Source organism: Crinia signifera, chromosome 3 (genome assembly GCF_055691185.1).
Source record: "Crinia signifera chromosome 3, ASM5569118v1, whole genome shotgun sequence".
NCBI classification, from domain to species: domain Eukaryota; kingdom Metazoa; phylum Chordata; class Amphibia; order Anura; family Myobatrachidae; genus Crinia; species Crinia signifera.
This window is the reverse complement of record NC_139219.1, coordinates 340685222-340707813: the sequence shown is the minus strand read 5'-3', so window position 1 is coordinate 340707813 and position 22592 is coordinate 340685222. Positions and strand designations below refer to the sequence as shown.

The 22592-nt window shown below is 49.0% G+C and overlaps 1 protein-coding gene across 1 annotated transcript in view; it reads right to left on the bottom strand.

The window, feature by feature from the left end:
* Positions 1-22317, bottom strand: part of IFT172 (intraflagellar transport 172) — a 207807-nt gene extending 185490 nt beyond the window's left edge. Inside the window, 4 exon segments of the mRNA XM_083178982.1 lie at positions 5802-5841; positions 19013-19125; positions 19400-19543; positions 21921-22317. Of these exon segments, the coding sequence (XP_083035108.1) occupies positions 5802-5841; positions 19013-19125; positions 19400-19543; positions 21921-21959 (336 nt within the window). The 5' untranslated portion in view covers positions 21960-22317.
* Positions 22318-22592: the final 275 nt, after the last annotated feature.

Sequence of the window (22592 nt, the reverse complement as noted above, 5' to 3'; positions counted from 1 at the left end):
TCGGCACTTCAAGACGAAGTGGGGGATTCACCTTATCACAGGCCTCCCATCTTCCATACCGTCGTCGGCGGTCCCCTCTAGAGGATACTAATCCCAGGTGTCCTCCTTTGTTGCTGACGGAGGAGTGTGGATGACGGGGGTATCCGCGTCTAGCTGCGGGTACGGAGCGCTTCCACTGTGCGGAGAGCTGCACCCGCCAAGGTTGGGGACGGCTTTTCTGGGGACCTTGTCCGGAGGCAGATAAGCACTCACCCAAGGGATGATGCCAATCCAAGGCTGCGGGGGCGGTGCAAATAAGAACTTGTCTACTATCTGCACTGGCAACCCCAAGTAGTCTCCTGAGAGGAGGCTGTACCTGTGGGCATCGCCCACGCATTGTAGCAGCCTGTGCATAAGCCGTCCTGTACTAGTCTAATGCGGGCATAGGCCAGCATTACAGGATGTACAAGACATCAGCACCAGAGCCCCAGTCACTGGGACTGGTGCCCCTGGAAGACGTTGCAGTATTATAGCACTGTGAACCGGCAGCTAAAGGCACAGGTCAGACAATGTACTACAAGTATAGAAGGAATACAATGCCATAGAATAGGCGGGTAGCCTATATGGTATCGCTACACAGTATTCTCTGACCAACAGAGATAGTGTTCAAGCTATACACAGTAAGCTGGTACTATGTACACCATGTGGTGGCGTAGACATTTAGCCCATATGTATGGCTAACACAGTTTCATACTTCTGTTTCATATTCTGGATTGTGGGAGGAAACCGGAATACCCAGAGTAAACCCACTCAAACACGGGGGGAACACACAAACCCCGCACAGCCAGAGTCATATTTGGGAAATGACCATAGTGCTGTGAAGAAGCAATGCCAACCATCACACCATCCGTGCTGCCCGCAGTACACAGTAAGCTACTAGGCACATATAGCAATCATTGCAGTTCTCTGCCTGTGTGGGGCGAGCTCGCTGCGCCTCAGGCCGCATTTCTGACAGGCAGTGATAGTGTTACACAGTGCACAGCCAGCCTGTGATATACATACAATGCAGTGATATAGACAGTGCAGTGATATACATACAATAGACAGCTGCAGTGATATAGACCGGCAGTCTATACGGTACAGACAATGCCGTATGCATCTGAGCCAGCTTGTAATATACATACAGTGCAGTTATATATACAGGTGCAGTGGATATACTGGCAGTCTATATGGTACAGACAACGCAGTCTGCATCTGACAGCCAGCTTGTATCTGACAGGCAGATAACTGCACAGTTTGGGTCATGTTGGGAATCGAACCCATGACCTCTGCACTGTGATGCAGCAATGCTAACCATTACACCATCTGCTCTGTCCTTTATGCTTCCGACAGGCAGTGATGGTGTTAATTCACAGGATACAATGTTGCACTTGGCTCTGCTGTGACCAAAGTTTGAACTCTGTCTGCTCTGTAACCTGACTCCTGTTTTTGAGGAGATTATTACAGGGGAGCCCAGGCAGTGAAGGAGTGGAACCCCAGACTGGCTTGATAAGCTCTCAGTGTCCCTCCACACATGTTAGGTCAGCATGACCTAACCAGCAATACATGGCCATATAGTACAGTGTAACACAGATTAAACTGACAGGCAGCTAAACTGTTAACAAACAATGCAGCATACAAGGGCAATGCAATTAATGGCACAAGGCTCCTCTCAGAGCACAGTTCTGTACCTTGTCCTGAAGGAGGGGTACAGGGGGGACATGCCCAAATGACCTGGCAGTGAAGGAGTGGAACTCCGGGTGGCTATGAGCTCCTCCGTGTCCCTCCTCACATGTTGCAGGCAGGCAGGAAGGGATCTCAGTGGCGGGAACTCTCTGTGTGATAAACACAGTTCCCTGCCTACTGTCCCCGGGTGGAGAGGCTGATGTGGGGGGAGCCTTCTCCCCCTGCTGACAAATGGCCCCCAGGGAGGTGTCCACGTGCGGCGCCGGTAAAAATGGCAGGGGTCCGGCGCTACCGGGCGGCCCCGCATACCTGGCGCCGCTGCCCACAAACCGTTTCCCTGGTGGTCCAGCGGGAGCGGGTGGCGGACCAGCCGTCCGCTTGTCAGCGCAGTCGGCGGTCCCCCCCGCCGAACTGCTGCAGCCGCAATGCCCAGCAAGCGCAATCGCGCGCGCTCCCAGCGGGAGCGTCCGGTGGCGGCTGTGGCTCCCCAGTGCCCGGGGGCCGCTGCAGGTCCCCACCCTCGAGTGGCAATGCAGCTCCGGACCCGGGTGATGGAGCAGCAGCGCAGGTGTCTGTGCAGACCCCCAGTGCTGCTGCTCTGTCACTGACAGAAGTCAGTGTAAAAATAAAAATGAAAAATAAAATATAAAAATCAAGTTAGGCTGCTAAATAGCAGCCCCTCTAGTAGGTGCATCTGGCTCCTGCCAGCACCCGAAAAAAACTGAGCTTCCTGGCCTGGAGGCGGGGTAGAGGAGGGGAGGAGCCTGGCTGCCTGGGAGGCAGTTCAAGTTTAACCTCTAGGGTGCTGGTGCTCTCCCATCTCCTTACTACCCACTGTAATGCTGTGGCCCCTGATGTCTCCCGAAGGAGAAAGTATTCGTAGTAGTGGTAATAATAGTAGTAGCTGCAGCAGTACTAGCAGTGGTAGTAGTAGCTGCAGCAGTGGTGGTAGTAGTAGTATCAGTAGTAGCAGCAGCAGTACTAGTAGTGGTAGTAGTAGTAGTAGTAGCTGCAGCAGCAGTATTAGCAGTGGTGGTAGTAGTATTAGTAGTAGTAGCTGCAGCAGTACTAGCAGGGGTAGTAGTAGTATTAGTAGTAGCTGCAGCAGTACTAGCAGTGGTGGTGGTGGTGGTAGTAGTATTAGTAGTAGTAGCTGCAGCAGTAGTAGCAGTAGCTGCAGCAGTGCTAGCAGTGGTAGTAGTAGTATTAGTAGTAGCTGCAGCAGTACTGGTAGTAGTATTAGTAGTAGTAGTAGCTGCAGCAGTACTAGCAGTGGTGGTAGTAGTAGCAGTGGTGGTAGTAGTAGTATTAGTAGTAGCTGCAGCAGTACTAGCAGTGGTGGTAGTAGTATTAGTAGTAGCTGCAGCAGTACTAGCAGCGGTGGTTGTAGCAGTAGTAGTAGTAGCTGCAGCAGTACTAGCAGTGGAAGTATTAGTAGTAGCTGCAGCAGTACTAGCAGTCGTAGTAGTAGTAGTAGTAGCTGCAGCAGTACTAGCAGTGGTAGTAGTAATAGTAGTATTAGTAGTAGCTGCAGCAGTACTAGCAGTGGTAGTAGTAGTAGTAGCTGCAGCAGTACTAGCAGTGGTAGTAGTAATTGTAGTATTAGTAGTAGCTGCAGCTGTACTAGCAGTGGTAGAAGTAGTAGTATTAGTAGTAACTGCAGCAGTACTAGCAGTGGTAGTAGTAGTAATAGTAGTAGCTGCAGCAGTACTAGTAGTGGTAGTAGTAGTATTAGTAGTAACTGCAGCAGTACTAGCAGTGGTAGTAGTAGTATTAGTAGTAGCTGCAGCAGTACTAGTAGTGGTAGAAGTAGTATTAGTAGCAGCAGCAGTAGTACTAGTAGTATCAGTAGTAGCAGCAGTAGTAGTAGTAGTATCAGTAGTAGCAGCAGCAGTACTAGTAGTGGAAGTAGTAGTATTAGTAGTAGCTGCAGCAGTACTAGCAGTGGTAGTAGTAGTATTAGTAGTACCTGCAGCTGTACTAGCAGTGGTAGTAGTAACTGCAGCAGTACTAGCAGTGGTAGTAGTATTAGTAGTAGCTGCAGCAGTACTAGTAGTGGTAGTAGTAGTATTAGTAGTAGCTGCAGCAGTAGTAGCAGTGGTAGAAGTAGTATTAGTAGCAGCAGTAGTACTAGTAGTACTACTAGTAGTAGTAGTAGTAGTAGTAGTAGTAGTAGTAGTAGTAGTATCAGTAGTAGCAGCAGCAGCAGTACTAGCAGTGGTGGTAGTAGTAGTAGTATTAGTAGTAGCTGCAGCAGTACTAGTAGTGGTAGTAGTAGTATTAGTAGTAGCTGCAGCAGTAGTAGCAGTGGTAGAAGTAGTATTAGTAGCAGCAGTAGTACTACTACTAGTAGTAGTAGTAGTAGTAGTAGTATCAGTAGTAGCAGCAGCAGCAGTGGTGGTAGTAGTAGTAGTATTAGTAGTAGCTGCAGCAGTACTAGTAGTGGTAGTAGTAGTATTAGTAGTAGCTGCAGCAGTAGTAGCAGTGGTAGAAGTAGTATTAGTAGCAGCAGTAGTACTAGTAGTAGTAGTAGTATCAGTAGTAGCAGCAGCAGCAGTACTAGTAGTGGAAGTAGTAGTATTAGTAGTAGCTGCAGCAGTACTAGCAGTGGTAGAAGTAGTAGTAGTAGTAGCTGCAGCAGTACTAGCAGTGGTAGAAGTAGTAGCAGCAGTAGTACTAGTAGTATCAGTAGTAGCAGCAGCAGTACTAGTAGTGGAAGTAGTAGTATTAGTAGTAGCTGCAGCAGTACTAGCAGTGGTATAAGTAGTAGTAGTAGCAGCAGCAGCAGCAGTAGTACTAGTAGTAGTCATATCAGTAGTAGCAGCAGCAGTACTAGTAGTGGAAGTAGTAGTATCAGCAGTACTAGTAGTGGTAGTAGCTGCAGCAGTACTAGTAGTATTATTAGTAGCAGCAGTGCTAGTAGTGGTAGTAGTAGTAGCTGCAGCAGCAGCAGTACTAGTAGTATTAGTAGTATCAGCAGCAGTACTAGTAGTGGAAGTAGTAGTATTAGTAGTAGCAGCAGCAGTACTAGTAGTATTAGTAGTAGCAGCAGCAGTGGTAGTAGTAGTATTAGTAGTATCAGCAGCAGTACTAGTAGTGGACGTAGTAGTAGTAGTAGCTGCAGCAGTACTAGTAGTATTCGTATCAGGATTAGTAGTAGTAGTAGTAGTAGTATTAGTAGTAGCAGCAGCAGCTGCAGCAGTGCTAGTAGTATTAGTAGTAGTATTAGTAGTAGCAGCTGCAGCAGCAGTAGTAGTACTAGTAGTAGTATCAGTAGTAGCAGAAGTACTAGTAGTATTTGTATCAGGACTACTAGTAGTAGTAGCAGCAGCAGCAGCAGTACTAGTAGTATTCGTATCAGGACTAGTAGTAGTAGTATTAGTAGAAGTAGCAGCAGTACTAGTAGTATTAGTATCAGGACTAGTAGTAGTAGTATTAGTAGTAGCAGCAGTGGAAGTAGTAGTAGCTGCAGCAGTGCTAGTAGTATTAGTAGTAGTATTAGTAGTAGCAGCTGCAGTGCTAGTAGTAGTAGTATCAGTAGTAGCAGCAGTACTAGTAGTATTCGTATCAGGACTAGTAGTATTAGTAGTAGCAGCTGCAGCAGTACTAGTAGTGGTAGTAGTATTAGTAGTAGCTGCAGCAGTGCTAGTAGTGGAAGTAGTATTATTATTAGCAGCAGCAGTACTAGTAGTGTTAGTAGCAGTACTAGTAATAGTAGTAGCAGCAGTACTAGTAGTATTAGTAGTAGCAGCAGCTGCAGTGCTAGTAGTGGAAGTAGTATTATTATTATTAGCAGCAGCAGTACTAGTAGTATTAGTAGCAGTACTAGTAATAGTAGTAGCAGCAGTACTAGTAGTATTAGTAGTAGCAGCTGCAGTGCTAGTAGTGGAAGTAGTAGTATTATTAGCAGCAGCAGCAGTACTAGTAGTATTAGTAGTAGCAGCAGCTGCAGTGCTAGTAGTGGAAGTAGTAGTATTATTAGCAGCAGCAGTACTAGTAGTATTAGTAGCAGTACTAGTAGTGGTGGTAGTAATTGTAGCAGCATCAGCACACTACCCATCACTACAACTATATATATTAAAGAGAAGGTAACTTACAGACTGAATGAACTTGTTGCAGATCACTTTCTTATCTCCCCTAAAACAAAAATACAAAAAAGAGAAATGGAAAGGACATAAGAGCGGATAGTTCCACACAGATAGATGAGCATATACACTGCATTATATGTCTGCTTTCACCTCCTGGGAATCTCTAGCTCAGTGTGTACGCACTACTCTGGTGACAGATCTAGCTATAGCCCCGCACTACACTGAGGACAGACCTAGCTATAGCCCCGCACTACACTGGTGACAGATCTAGCTATAGCCCGCGCTACACTGGTGACAGATCTATCTATAGCCCTGCACTACACTGGTGACAGATCTAGCTATAGCCCCGCACTACACTGGTGACAGATCTAGCCCCGCACTACACTGGTGACAGACCTAGCTATAGCCCCGCACTACACTGGTGACAGATTTATCTATAGCCCCGCACTACACTGGTGACAGATCTATCTATAGCCCCTCACTACTCTGGTGACAGATCTATCTATAGCCCGCACTACACTGGTGACAGATCTAGCCCCGCACTACACTGGTGACAGATCTAGCTATAGCCCCGCACTACACTGGTGACAGATCTATCTATAGCCCTGCACTACTCTGGTGACAGATCTATCTATAGCCCCTCACTACTCTGGTGACAGATCTATCTATAGCCCGCACTACACTGGTGACAGATCTATCTATAGCCCGCACTACACTGGTGACAGATCTAGCCCCGCGCTACACTGGTGACAGATCTAGCTATAGCCCGCACTACACTGGTGACAGATCTAGCCCCGCACTACACTGGTGACAGATCTAGCTATAGCCCGCACTACACTGGTGACAGATCTATCTATAGCCCTGCACTACACTGGTGACAGATCTAGCCCCGCACTACACTGGTGACAGATCTAGCTATAGCCCCACACTACACTGGTGACAGATCTATCTATAGCCCCTCACTACTCTGGTGACAGATCTATCTATAGCCCCTCACTACTCTGGTGACAGATCTATCTATTGCCCGCACTACACTGGTGACAGATCTAGCCCCGCGCTACACTGGTGACAGATCTAGCTATAGTCCCGCACTACACTGGTGACAGATCTATCTATAGCCCTGCACTACACTGGTGACAGATCTATCTATAGCCCTGCACTACACTGGTGACAGATCTAGCCCCGCACTACACTGGTGACAGATCTAGCTATAGTCCCGCACTACACTGGTGACAGACCTAGCTATAGCCCCGCACTACACTGGTGACAGATTTATCTATAGCCCCGCACTACACTGGTGACAGATCTATCTATAGCCCCGCACTACACTGGTGACAGATCTAGCTATAGCCCCGCACTACACTGGTGACAGATTTATCTATAGCCCCGCACTACACTGGTGACAGATCTAGCTATAGCCCCGCACTACACTGGTGACAGATCTAGCTATAGCCCCGCACTACACTGGTGACAGATTTATCTATAGCCCCGCACTACACTGGTGACAGATCTAGCTATAGCCCCACACTACACTGGTGACAGATCTAGCTATAGCCCCACACTACACTGGTGACAGATCTAGCTATAGCCCCACACTACACTGGTGACAGATTTATAGCCCGCACCACACTGGTGACAGATCTAGCTATAGCCCCGCACCACACTGGTGACAGATCTATCTATAGCCCCGCACCACACTGGTGACAGATCTATCTATAGCCCCGCACTACTCTGGTGACAGATCTATCTATAGCCCCGCACTACACTGGTGACAGATCGATCTATAGTAGTAGTAGTAGTAGTAGTAGTAGTAGTAGCAGCAGTACTAGTGCCAAGCCATAAGAAAAGCTGAAGAGCGCGAGGCCGTACGAGAGGCTGAGCCTGCAGAGCGTCAGGCCGAGCGTGAGTACAAGTTGGTGCTTGGGAGGCTCAGAGGCCTGATCACTGTTGGTGAACCAGTGGAGGATGATACAGGGCATCATGATGGCGAACCTTTACCTGAGACTTTATCTGCCGTGGCTACTGAGTTAGCAGACTGTGGTGCGGATGTGACTCTTGTGCATTTAGCACTAGGGAGTCCCGAGAACTTTATTCCTCAGACTGTGGCTGTGAGATGTGGGGGTGGGGTACACCCCGAGGTGCACAGGGCTCATGGATATCTGGACTGGGGTGGTGGAAGAGGCCCCAGGGATGTCCGAATCATGGACAGTGTACCTAATACAGTACTGCGGGGGACTGATTTGGGGAGGAGGCATGCTGCATATCGAATTGATAATGATGTCATTAATACTGCAATGCTATTTCCTAATCCAGTTTTCTCCAGGTGATCCCTGCTGACCAACCCATCATCAGTACAAATGTATGTGATTTGAAAGTGAGAATGATGGTGGTAATGATACAGTGGTATTAGCTAAGGATGCTTCTGTTCCTCAGGTGACCCCTGCTGAGCCGCACAACACTAATGCACATGTATGTGATATGAGAATGATGGTGGTAATGATACAGTGGTATTAGCTAAGGATGCTTCTGTTCCTCAGGTGACCCCTGCTGAGCCGCACAACACTAATGCACATGTATGTGATATGAGAGTGATGTGGTAATGATACAGTGGTGTTCGCTAAGGATGCTTCTGTTCCTCAGGTGACCCCTGCTGACCCGCACAACACTAATGCACATGTATGTGATATGAGAGTGAGGTGGTAATGATACAGTGGTGTTAGCTAAGGATGCTTCTGTTCCTCAGGTGACCCCTGCTGAGCCGCACAACACTAATGCACATGTATGTGATATGAGAGTGATGGTGGTAATGATACAGTGGTATTAGCTAAGGATGCTTCTGTTCCTCAGGTGACCCCTGCTGAGCCGCACAACACTAATGCACATGTATGTGATATGAGAGTGATGGTGGTAATGACACAGTGGTATTAGCTAAGGATGCTTCTGTTCCTCAGGTGACCCCTGCTGAGCCGCACAACACTAATGCACATGTATGTGATATGAGAGTGAGGTGGTAATGATACAGTGGTATTAGCTAAGGATGCTTCTGTTCCTCAGGTGACCCCTGCTGAGCCGCACAACACTGATGCACATGTATGTGATATGAGAGTGATGGTGGTAATGATACAGTGGTATTAGCTAAGGATGCTTCTGTTCCTCAGGTGACCCCTGCTGACCTGCACAACACTGATGCACATGTATGTGATATGAGAGTGATGGTGGTAATGATACAGTGGTATTAGCTAAGGATGCTTCTGTTCCTCAGGTGACCCCTGCTGACCTGCACAACACTAATGCACATGTATGTGATATGAGAGTGATGGTGGTAATGACACAGTGGTATTAGCTAAGGATGCTTCTGTTCCTCAGGTGACCCCTGCTGAGCCGCACAACACTAATGCACATGTATGTGATATGAGAGTGAGGTGGTAATGACACAGTGGTGTTAGCTAAGGATGCTTCTGTTCCTCAGGTGACCCCTGCTGAGCCGCACAACACTAATGCACATGTATGTGATATGAGAGTGATGGTGGTAATGATACAGTGGTATTAGCTAAGGATGCTTCTGTTCCTCAGGTGACCCCTGCTGAGCTGCACAACACTAATGCACATGTATGTGATATGAGAGTGATGGTGGTAATGATACAGTGGTATTAGCTAAGGATGCTTCTGTTCCTCAGGTGACCCCTGCTGAGCTGCACAACACTGATGCACATGTATGTGATATGAGAGTGATGGTGGTAATGACACAGTGGTGTTAGCTAAGGATGCTTCTGTTCCTCAGGTGACCCCTGCTGAGCCGCACAACACTAATGCACATGTATGTGATATGAGAGTGATGGTGGTAATGATACAGTGGTATTAGCTAAGGATGCTTCTGTTCCTCAGGTGACCCCTGCTGAGCCGCACAACACTAATGCACATGTATGTGATATGAGAATGATGGTGGTAATGACACAGTGGTATTAGCTAAGGATGCTTCTGTTCCTCAGGTGACCCCTGCTGAGCCGCACAACACTGATGCACATGTATGTGATATGAGAATGATGGTGGTAATGACACAGTGGTATTAGCTAAGGATGCTTCTGTTCCTCAGGTGACCCCTGCTGAGCCGCACAACACTGATGCACATGTATGTGATATGAGAGTGATGGTGGTAATGACACAGTGGTATTAGCTAAGGATGCTTCTGTTCCTCAGGTGACCCCTGCTGACCTGCACAACACTAATGCACATGTATGTGATATGAGAGTGATGGTGGTAATGACACAGTGGTATTAGCTAAGGATGCTTCTGTTCCTCAGGTGACCCCTGCTGAGCCGCACAACACTAATGCACATGTATGTGATATGAGAATGATGGTGGTAATGATACAGTGGTATTAGCTAAGGATGCTTCTGTTCCTCAGGTGACCCCTGCTGAGCCGCACAACACTAATGCACATGTATGTGATATGAGAGTGATGGTGGTAATGACACAGTGGTATTAGCTAAGGATGCTTCTGTTCCTCAGGTGACCCCTGCTGAGCCGCACAACACTAATGCACATGTATGTGATATGAGAGTGATGGTGGTAATGACACAGTGGTATTAGCTAAGGATGCTTCTGTTCCTCAGGTGACCCCTGCTGAGCCGCACAACACTGATGCACATGTATGTGATATGAGAGTGATGGTGGTAATGACACAGTGGTATTAGCTAAGGATGCTTCTGTTCCTCAGGTGACCCCTGCTGAGCCGCACAACACTAATGCACATGTATGTGATATGAGAGTGATGGTGGTAATGACACAGTGGTATTAGCTAAGGATGCTTCTGTTCCTCAGGTGACCCCTGCTGAGCTGCACAACACTAATGCACATGTATGTGATATGAGAGTGATGGTGGTAATGACACAGTGGTATTAGCTAAGGATGCTTCTGTTCCTCAGGTGACCCCTGCTGAGCTGCACAACACTAATGCACATGTATGTGAGAGTGTTACAGACTTGTGTGCACCAGAACCTAACCCTTTGCAATTTCACAGGGCGGAAGTGGGTCAGAAGGCATGTACCAAGGTAGAAGTGTGTGCTGTATCATTGTCAGATAATGTGGTCAAATGTATCCTTGTCAGGGGATGTGGTCAAATGTATCCTTGTCAGGGGATGTGGTCAAATGTATCCTTGTCAGGGGATGTGGTCAAATGTATCCTTGTCAGGGGATGTGGTCAAATGTATCCTTGTCAGGGGATGTGGTCAAATGTATCCTTGTCAGGGGATGTGGTCAAATGTATCCTTGTCAGGGGATGTGGTCAAATGTATCCTTGTCAGGGGATGTGGTCAAATGTATCCTTGTCAGGGGATGTGGTCAAATGTATCCTTGTCAGGGGATGTGGTCAAATGTATCCTTGTCAGGGGATGTGGTCAAATGTATCCTTGTCAGGGGATGTGGTCAAATGTATCCTTGTCAGGGGATGTGGTCAAATGTATCCTTGTCAGGGGATGTGGTAAATGTATCCTTGTCAGGGGATGTGGTGAAATGTATCCTTGTCAGGAGATGTGGTAAAATGTATCCTTGTCAGGGGATGTGGTAAAATGTATCCTTGTCAGGGGATGTGGTGAAATGTATCCTTGTCAGGGGATGTGGTCAAATGTATCCTTGTCAGGGGATGTGGTCAAATGTATCCTTGTCAGGGGATGTGGTCAAATGTATCCTTGTCAGGGGATGTGGTAAATGTATCCTTGTCAGGGGATGTGGTAAATGTATCCTTGTCAGGGGATGTGGTGAAATGTATCCTTGTCAGGGGATGTGGTAAAATGTATCCTTGTCAGGGGATGTGGTAAAATGTATCCTTGTCAGGGGATGTGGTAAAATGTATCCTTGTCAGGGGATGTGGTGAAATGTATCCTTGTCAGGGGATGTGGTGAAATGTATCCTTGTCAGGGGATGTGGTGAAATGTATCCTTGTCAGGGGATGTGGTAAAATGTATCCTTGTCAGGGGATGTGGTAAAATGTATCCTTGCCAGGGGATGTGGTAAAATGTATCCTTGCCAGGGGATGTGGTAAAATGTATCCTTGCCAGGGGATGTGGTGAAATGTATCCTTGTCAGGGGTTGTGGTAAATGTATCATTGTCAGGGGATGTGGTAAAATGTATCCTTGCCAGGGGATGTGGTGAAATGTATCCTTGTCAGGGGTTGTGGTAAATGTATCCTTGTCAGGGGTTGTGGTAAATGTATCATTGTCAGGGGATGTGGTAAATGTATCATTGTCAGGGGATGTGGTGAAATGTATCCTTGTCAGGGGATGTGGTAAAATGTATCCTTGTCAGGGGATGTGGTGAAATGTATCCTTGTCAGGGGATGTGGTGAAATGTATCCTTGTCAGGGGATGTGGTCAAATGTATCCTTGTCAGGGGATGTGGTCAAATGTATCCTTGTCAGGGGATGTGGTCAAATGTATCCTTGCCAGGGGATGTGGTCAAATGTATCCTTGCCAGGGGATGTGGTCAAATGTATCCTTGCCAGGGGTTGTGGTAAAATGTATCCTTGCCAGGGGATGTGGTAAAATGTATCCTTGCCAGGGGATGTGGTAAAATGTATCCTTGTCAGGGGTTGTGGTAAAATGTATCCTTGCCAGGGGATGTGGTGAAATGTATCCTTGTCAGGGGATGTGGTAAAATGTATCATTGTCAGGGGATGTGGTGAAATGTATCCTTGCCAGGGGATGTGGTGAAATGTATCCTTGTCAGGGGATGTGGTGAAATGTATCCTTGTCAGGGGATGTGGTGAAATGTATCCTTGTCAGGGGATGTGGTGAAATGTATCCTTGTCAGGGGATGTGGTGAAATGTATCCTTGTCAGGGGATGTGGTAAAATGTATCCTTGCCAGGGGATGTGGTAAAATGTATCCTTGTCAGGGGATGTGGTAAAATGTATCCTTGCCAGGGGATGTGGTGAAATGTATCCTTGTCAGGGGTTGTGGTAAATGTATCATTGTCAGGGGATGTGGTAAAATGTATCCTTGCCAGGGGATGTGGTGAAATGTATCCTTGTCAGGGGTTGTGGTAAATGTATCATTGTCAGGGGATGTGGTAAATGTATCATTGTCAGGGGATGTGGTGAAATGTATCCTTGTCAGGGGATGTGGTAAAATGTATCCTTGTCAGGGGATGTGGTGAAATGTATCCTTGTCAGGGGATGTGGTGAAATGTATCCTTGTCAGGGGATGTGGTGAAATGTATCCTTGTCAGGGGATGTGGTGAAATGTATCCTTGTCAGGGGATGTGGTGAAATGTATCCTTGTCAGCGGATGTGGTAAAATGTATCCTTGTCAGGGGATGTGGTAAAATGTATCCTTGCCAGGGGATGTGGTAAAATGTATCCTTGCCAGGGGATGTGGTGAAATGTATCCTTGTCAGGGGTTGCGGTAAAATGTATCCTTGCCAGGGGATGCGGTAAAATGTATCCTTGTCAGGGGTTGCGGTAAAATGTATCATTGTCAGGGGATGTGGTAAATGTATCCTTGTCAGGGGATGTGGTAAATGTATCCTTGTCAGGGGATGTGGTAAATGTATCATTGTCAGAGGTTGTGGTAAATGTATCCTTGTCAGGGGTTGTGGTAAATGTATCATTGTCAGGGGATGTGGTGAAATGTATCATTGTCAGGGGATGTGGTAAATGTATCCTTGTCAGGGGATGTGGTAAAATGTATCCTTGTCAGGGGTTGTGGTAAATGTATCATTGTCAGGGGATGTGGTAAATGTATCATTGTCAGGGGATGTGGTAAATGTATCCTTGTCAGGGGTTGTGGTAAATGTATCATTGTCAGGGGATGTGGTAACATGTATCCTTGTCAGGGGATGTGGTAAATGTATCATTGTCAGGGGTTGTGGTACATGTATCCTTGTCAGGGGATGTGGTACATGTATCATTGTCAGGGGATGTGGTAAATGTATCCTTGTCAGAGGTTGTAGAAATGTGGAGGCACCCTCTGTCCTCACAGCCCAGGAAAGCTCTGCCTGTGTGGAAGGGGACTCACTAGCAAAAGATCCCCCTCTACCCTGTAGAAGTGAAAAGCTCAGACAGGATTTGTGTAGAACATGGGCTGTTTAATTGCCAGCCCAAAGCCTCAGAGGTCCCTAAGAATGAGGATCCTGGCGGACTGCTGAGCCAGCTGGGATTCCCTCCGGGAGAATCTACATGTGAGAAGGTGGCTGATGTGATAAATGCACTGCTGACCACAGGCTCAGATCAAGGTGTAGACATTGAAAAGGTTTTGTTGTGTACCACTGTGGGAAGAGTTGTAACTGGCATAAGGAATGACCCAGTGGGTCCCGTAGACATTGCTGACATGCCAGTTAGGGGTGCTGCCAGGGTAGATCTGGAGGGGCAGCTGCTGTGTGTAAGATTGAGGACGGGCAGGACCCAGGGGATGACAAGCCAGTTACTGATGCAGTAAAAGCAACTGGTTCCCCACCCAGAGGTTAATCTCAGCTCCTGTAACTTCTGAAGGACTGAGCTGTGATGTATCCAAGACAGGGGACAAGGACCTGCTGGTATTCCCCCTGGCAGGAACATGCCCCCCTTTACAATTCACACACACAGAGCGAATCTCCTCACACAAGGTAAAATAAAACCCAGAAAATGGGTTTTTACTGCATTTTTAGTTTAGAGAATCTCGCCCCTTATGTTGTTCCGAGGAACTTTACAATCTCCGCTAGCCTTGGCCCAAAGTCACCTTAAGGCTGCCGAAGCCAAGCGGAGGTTCTGGAATGCCTACACCACAGGGGAATGCCCATATGGGGTGTGGCAGAAGGGGCTGGTACTGATCTCAGTGAGTCAAGCCAAACTGCCAGCTGCAGGGGAGAATCCGTGCCCATGAGTCCGACGCACAGCTGAGGTGGGCTGTGTCATTGCCAGCCAGGGGACACAGCTCCCACTATATCACTATTGGGGCAGGGACACCTGTGTGCTTGTAGTTTGACCTCTCCTGGGAGAGGAGCAGGAACCAGACCCCTTGCCAACCCTAGCAGCGGCTGAGGCCAAGTATAGGGAAGTGTCAGCAGTCAGACATCCCGCACCTGTACGCAGGGAGGCCGGGGAAAATGCACCTAGGTACCCACCTGGAATATACAGGTCACGTAACACCCCTGAGACGGCCAGCATGCAGTGGCACACGGGGGTAGTACAGGTAACCAGGTGGGAGAGATGCAGAGCCTAGAGGTAGTACATGAGTCCTGGAGTTCATGGGTCACACCTGTAGTTCTTATCCTAACCTGGGAACTGTGGCGGTCTGTCTCAGCAGGGAGAACACGGCTACCCATCCAGGCGATGTAGTGAATAGCGCACTGATGAGACAGTGATGTGAGTCACCACCCTTGTGGGCCATTTTGAAGGGGGAGGTGTCACGATCTGATCATGTGATGGATCTAATAAATCATGTCTCCTGTTATTATTATTTGTGCTATCAATGTATTTCTTCAGTACTTGTGAACTGTTGGTGACCCAGGGAGACTGAGATTGGTTCTGTATTCCCTCAGAGTGACCATCTGTAGAGTTCTCTGAAGTTCAGATTCAGATAAGATCTGAGACCCCTCCTAAACCAGATTGGGGGATAGATAAACATGGTCCAGAGAGAGGCCAATGCTGCTCCTCCCCCCTCCAGTACAGATCTCTTATCAGACTTGGCATCCTGTCTGTTGCATTCCAATGTGTACTGAGCTGGTACAAGACACTTGGTAGGAGATTCATTAGTGTCCAGCAGGGAAATGGTCAAAATCCCAAAGAATGAGGGAATCTGCACGTATAATTGCACGCTTCTCCCTATAGCCTGTGGTACTTCTTGGGAGATCAGCACGCTGGCTGGAAGCGACCCGATGTTTCATGTGAAATCCACCACTGTAGAATCAGTACTTGTGTGTAAGATACAGTTCTGTCATTTTCATCCCTTTTTATTTTGTTTGAGTTGTATTTCTTCTGTGTGTACTTTTAAAATCTTTGTAATCCTCTTTGTATCCATTTTTATAACTAAAAGCTTTGAAGTATTTCTTGGAATAAATAATTCCAGTTCTGAATTTTGTGTTTTTAGCATTTATGCTAGAGAGCGGTTTATGCTACAACCTTTTTATATATTGTATTGGGAATCCGGACATATGCAAGCGTTCTTCAAACTTGCATTGGTGGCTCGATACCTTATATAGGGGACCCGTGTGTCCAAAGTGAACCTCAGTCATGGCCGGAGCTGCTCAGATTGACCTATCGGTGGGTTTGTGACAACATATAGCTACCTGTGTAATACCTATCACAGGTGTGTTACCTGCAGTACCTCCTGTGCCCACTAGGACACATATAGCTACCTGTGTAATACCTATCACAGGTGTGTTACCTGCAGTACCTCCCGTACCCACTAGGACACATATAGCTACCTGTGTAATACCTATCACAGGTGTGTTACCTGCAGTACCTCCCGTGCCCACTAGGACACATATAGCTACCTGTGTAATACCTATCACAGGTGTGTTACCTGCAGTACCTCCTGTACCCACTAGGACACATATAGCTACCTGTGTAATACATATCACAGGTGTGTTACCTGCAGTACCTCCCGTACCCACTAGGACACATATAGCTACCTGTGTAATACATATCACAGGTGTGTTACCTGCAGAACCTCCTGTACCCACTAGGACACATATAGCTACCTGTGTAATACCTATCACAGGTGTGTTACCTGCAGTACCTCCCGTACCCACTAGGACACATATAGCTACCTGTGTACTACCTATCACAGGTGTGTTACCTGCAGTACCTCCTGTGCCACTAGGACACATATAGCTACCTGTGTAATACCTATCACAGGTGTGTTACCTGCAGTACCTCCCGTACCCACTAGGACACATATAGCTACCTGTGTAATACCTATCACAGGTGTGTTACCTGCAGTACCTCCCGTGCCCACTAGGACACATATAGCTACCTGTGTAATACCTATCACAGGTGTGTTACCTGCAGTACCTCCTGTACCCACTAGGACACATATAGCTACCTGTGTAATACATATCACAGGTGTGTTACCTGCAGTACCTCCCGTACCCACTAGGACACATATAGCTACCTGTGTAATACATATCACAGGTGTGTTACCTGCAGAACCTCCTGTACCCACTAGGACACATATAGCTACCTGTGTAATACCTATCACAGGTGTGTTACCTGCAGTACCTCCCGTACCCACTAGGACACATATAGCTACCTGTGTACTACCTATCACAGGTGTGTTACCTGCAGTACCTCCTGTGCCACTAGGACACATATAGCTACCTGTGTCAGCAACTGGTGTGGACATGTGTATAGTCAGCGCTACTAATGTCAGCAACTGGTGTGGGCACGTGTATAGTCAGCGCTAATAATGTCGGCAACTGGTGTTGGCACATGTATAGTCAGCGCTACTAATGTCGGCAACTGTTGTGAGCATGTGTGTAGACATCGCTACTAATGTCGGCAACTGATGTAGGCATGTGTAGTCAGTGCTACTAATGTCAGCAACTGCTGTGGGCACGTGTATAGTCAGCGCTACTAATGTAGGCAACTGGTGTAGGCACGTATATAGTTAGCGCTACTAATGTCAGCAACTGGTGTGGGCACGTGTATAGTCAGCGCTACTAATGTCGGCAACTGGTGTGAGCATGTGTGTAGACAGAGCTAGTGATGTCGGCAACTGGTGTGAGCATGTGTGTAGACAGAGCTAGTGATGTCGGCAACTGGTGGGGGCACATGTATAGGCAGTGCTACTGCTGTTGGCAACTGGTGTGGGCATATGGTTACACAGTGCTACTAATGTTGGCAACTGGTGTGGGCATATGGTTACACAGTAGCCCCTTGAGTCCTGTTGGAGAAAGTGCGCTATATAAATTCTACTTACTTACAGTGCTACTAATGTCGGCAACTGGTGTGGGCATATGGTTACACAGCGCTACTAATGTCGGCAACTGGTGTGGGCATATGGTTACACAGTGCTACTAATGTTGGCAACTGGTGTGAGCACTACGTATAAGCAGAGCAACTACTTTTGGCAACTGGTGTGGGCATTCTGAATAAGCAGCCCTTCAAATGTGGGTATATCCAGGAGTATTTGGAGCATTATGTGTAGCATAATGTGTGTCAATATCATATGGGCATTATGCTGCATGGCATATTTTGTAAGGAGAATCACAGTGTGTGTGGCATAATGTGTAATGGGCATTATGGTGTGCTGCATATTGTGTAAGGGGCATCATGATGTGTGACATAATGTATAATTTGCATTACTGTGTGTGGTATAATGTGTAATGGGCATTGAGGTGTGAAGCATAATGTGTTATGGGGATTACAGTGTAATTGGTACTTTTATGTGACGATGCCCATTCCCCATAAAGCTACGCTCCTACATTTTTGCGCGCTCCTGCGGCGCAAACTCTCCCTGTTTTTTTAACTCATGGCACCAAAATGGCTAGTTACAGCTGTGTAAGGTGAATAATACTGTGCTACTGTGTGGTGTAATGTGGAGTGGGAGTATTATTGTGTGGCCATTCCCCTTCCTTGAGAGATCACACATTTGTCTTTTGGTGTGCGCTGTCCCTTTGTAAAGCTTGGGTGGGCGCAAATTTATAGTTTGCAGGAGGGCGCCGAACCCCCTAGCACCGGCCCTGACTAGGACACATATAGCTACCTGTGTAATACATATCACAGGTGTGTTACCTGCAGTACCTCCAGTGCCCACTAGGACACATATAGCTACCTGTGTAATACCTATCACAGGTGTGTTACCTGCAGTACCTCCTGTACCCACTAGGACACATATAGCTACCTGTGTAATACCTATCACAGGTGTGTTACCTGCAGTACCTCCCGCACCCACTAGGACACATATAGCTACCTGTGTAATACCTATCACAGGTGTGTGTTACCTGCAGTACCTCCTGTGCCCACTAGGACACATATAGTTACCTGTGTAATACCTATCACAGGTGTGTTACCTGCAGTACCTCCTGTGCCCACTAGGACACATATAGCTACCTGTGTAATACATATCACAGGTGTGTTACCTGCAGTACCTCCTTTGCTCACTAGGACACATATAGCTACCTGTGTAATACATATCACAGGCGTGTTACCTGCAGTACCTCCCGCACCCACTAGTGTAGGATTTGCTATCACTGGGCGATTTGCACCAGGCACAGTACAGAGTATACCCCAGGCGTCACTCACCACTCTTCGCCGATCTTGTACACATAAATAATGTTGTCTGTTTGGCCGATAGCGATCTTGGTGGAGTCCGGGGAGAAGGCCATTCCCTTCACCATGTAACTCTTCTTCCCATACTGCAGAGAGAAGACACCGGAAACAGAAGATTACAGCCACATATTTCCCTAGGTCCAGCCCCCTCATAGAAGCTAATTAAGTTAGTCTGATATGATCTATGTTTGTTGAACCCATGCTGAGCCTGACTTACTTACAGACTTCGCTCCCAAATAACTGCATTCCCCCACTGTAAAGTGTCACATTGGCGCAGGAGAACCGCGTCGTCCCTCAGCTCAGAGGACGCACCTCACCCCACAGTCCCCACAGTCACAGTCCTCACCCCACAGTCCTCACCTTGGCATCAGCAGGCTTTGTGGAGAACTTATCTCTTCTCTCCCCATGTTCATCGTACAGAAGAACCACTCTGTCCACCGTGCAGACGGCAAACTTGGCATTATTCTGCGCCCAGGCCATGGCCGTCACCTTCGCTGCCCCATCCTACAAGAACAGACACAGATCACTGTACAGACAGAAGACCACCCCATACATATATGTCCCCCATACATAAATAATAGAGAACCCACATACACACGTCATTACTCCTATACAATGCTCCCAGCACCCTAGGGAGCCATCACAGTCCTCACCCCCCCAGCACCATAGAGGGCCACAAACCTCCTCACCCCCAACACCTTAGAGAGCCATCACAGTCCTTGTGGGTTCGCTGCAGGCACAGTCGCTCGCCACCTATTTTATTCTCCCTCTATGGGGGTCATGGACCCCCACGAGGGAGCAGTCGGGATTCCGAAGTCGGGGTAATGACAGTCAGAACCCCGACTATTGGAGAGCCATCACTGTACTCACCCCCAGCACCACAGAGAGCAAGCACCCCCTCACCCCCCAACACCAGAGAGAGCAAGCACCCCCTCACCCCTCCAGCACCACAGAGAGCAAGCACCCCCTCACCCCCACAGAGAGCAAGCACCCCCCCCCCCCAGCAACACAGAGAGCAAGCACCCCCTCAGCACCACAGAGAGCAAGCACCCCCTCACCCCCCCCCCCAGCACCACAGAGAGCAAGCACCCCCTCATTACCACAGAGAGCAAACACCCCCTCCCCAGCACCACAGAGAGCAAGAACCCCCTCACCCACCCCCCCCCCCCCCAGCACCACAGAGAGCAAACACCCCCTCAGCACCACAGAGAGCAAGAACCCCCTCAGCACCACAGAGAGCAAGAACCCCCTCACCCCCCCCCCAGCACCACAGAGAGCAAGCACCCCCTCACCACCACAGAGAGCAAACACCCCCTCGGCACCACAGAGAGCAAACACCCCCTCAGCACCACAGAAAGCAAACACCCCCTCAGCACCACAGAAAGCAAGCACCCACTCACCCCCCCAACACCACAGAGAGCAAGCACCCCCTCACCCCCCTTGCACCAGAGAGCAGGCACCCCCTCACCCCCAGCCCCAGAGAGCCAGCGCCCTCCCCAGCACCATAGAGAGACAGCACTCTCCTCACCCCCCCAGCACCATAGAAAGCAAGCACCCCCTCACCCCCCAGCACCATAGAGAGCCAGCACCCCCTCACCCCCCAGCACCATAGAGAGCCAGCACCCCCTCACCCCCCAGCACCAAGAGAGAGTCCGTGCCCTCCCCAGCACCATAGAGTGCCAGCACCCCCCTCACCCACAGGACCATATAGTGCCAGCACCCCCCTCACCCACAGGACCATAGAAAGCCAGCACCCCCTTAATCCCAGGACCATAGAGAGCCAGCACCCCCTCACCCCCAGGAGCATAGAGAGCCAGCACCCCCTCACCCCCAGGACCATAGAGAGACAGCACCCCCAGGACCATAGAGAGACAGCACCCCCTCACACCCAGCACCATAGAGAGCCAGCACCCCCTTACCCTCAGGACCATAGAGAGCCAGCACCCCCTCACCCCCCAGCACCAGAGAGAGTCCGCGCCCTCCCCAGCACCATAGAGTGCCAGCACCCCCCTCACCCACAGGACCATAGAGTGCCAGCACCCCCCTCACCCACAGGACCATATAGTGCCAGCACCCCCCTCACCCACAGGACCATAGAAAGCTAGCACCCCCTTAATCCCAGGACCATAGAGAGCCAGCACCCCCTTACCCTCAGGACCATACAGAGCCAGCACCCCCCTTACCCTCAGGACCATTGAGAGCCAGCACCCCCCTTACCCTCAGGACCATTGAGAGCCAGCACCCCCCTTACCCTCAGGACCATTGAGAGCCAGCACCCCCCTTACCCCCAGAAATATAGAGAGCCAGCACCCCCTCACCCCCAGGACCACAGAGAGCCAGCACCCCCTCACCCCCAGGACCACAGAGAGCCAGCACCCCCTTACCCCCAGGACCACAGAGAGCCAGCATCCCCCTTACCCCCAGGACAATAGAGAGCCAGCACCCCCCTTACCCCCAGGACCATAGAGAGCCAGCACCCCCCTTACCCCCAGCACCATAGAGAGCCAGCACCCCCTCACCCCCGGCACCATAGAGAGCCAGCACCCCCTCACGCCCGGCACCATAGAGAGCCAGCACCCCCTCACCCCCAGCACCATAGAGAGCCAGCACCCCCTCACCCCCAGGACCATAGAGAGCCAGCACCCCCTCACCCCCAGCACCATAGAGAGCCAGCACCCCCTCACCCCCAGCACCATAGAGAGCCAGCACCCCCCTTACCCCCAGCACCATAGAGAGCCAGCACCCCCTCACCCCCAGGACCATAGAGAGCCAGCACCCCCTCACCCCCAGCACCATAGAGAGCCAGCACCCCCCTTACCCCCAGCACCATAGAGAGCCAGCACCCCCCTTACCCCCGGCACCATAGAGAGCCAGCCATTACCTGTGGGGTCAGTAGACTCTTTATGTGCTTCAGCTGCATAGCGCCGGTCACTGCTTAGTACATACACCGGCTATCGGGGGTCTCCTAGAGTCAGACACAGGGTCAGGGGTCACCGTCGCCGTCAGTATCACAGAAGAACACAAGGTGTTTATAGAACGCAGCACTGCCGGTTGCTTTGGAAACAGACGTATTAACGCAAAGAACGCTGTTGACGTCACCACGTTCTTCCAGAAGCTGCAGCCGCCATGTTGGGTGTGGGCACAAGGAGATATCCGGTATATACGGGGTCAGGTGGAGGGGAGATGCTGTAACCAGAGCAACCAGTTTCTAACTCATTGGTGGTTACATACTAACTATACTCTAGTGTGTGCTGTGCCCTACATACCTCTCTGTATACATTACTGTATATACCCTACATACCTCACTGTATATACAGCTCTACATAACCTACATACCTTACTGTATATACAGCTCTACATAACCTACATACCTCACTGTATATACAGCTCTACATAACCTACATACCTCACTGTATATACAGCTCTACATAACCTACATACCTCACTGTATACATTACTGTATATACCCTACATACCTCACTGTATATACAGCTCTACATAACCTACATACCTCACTGTATATACAGCTCTACATAACCTGCATACCTCACTG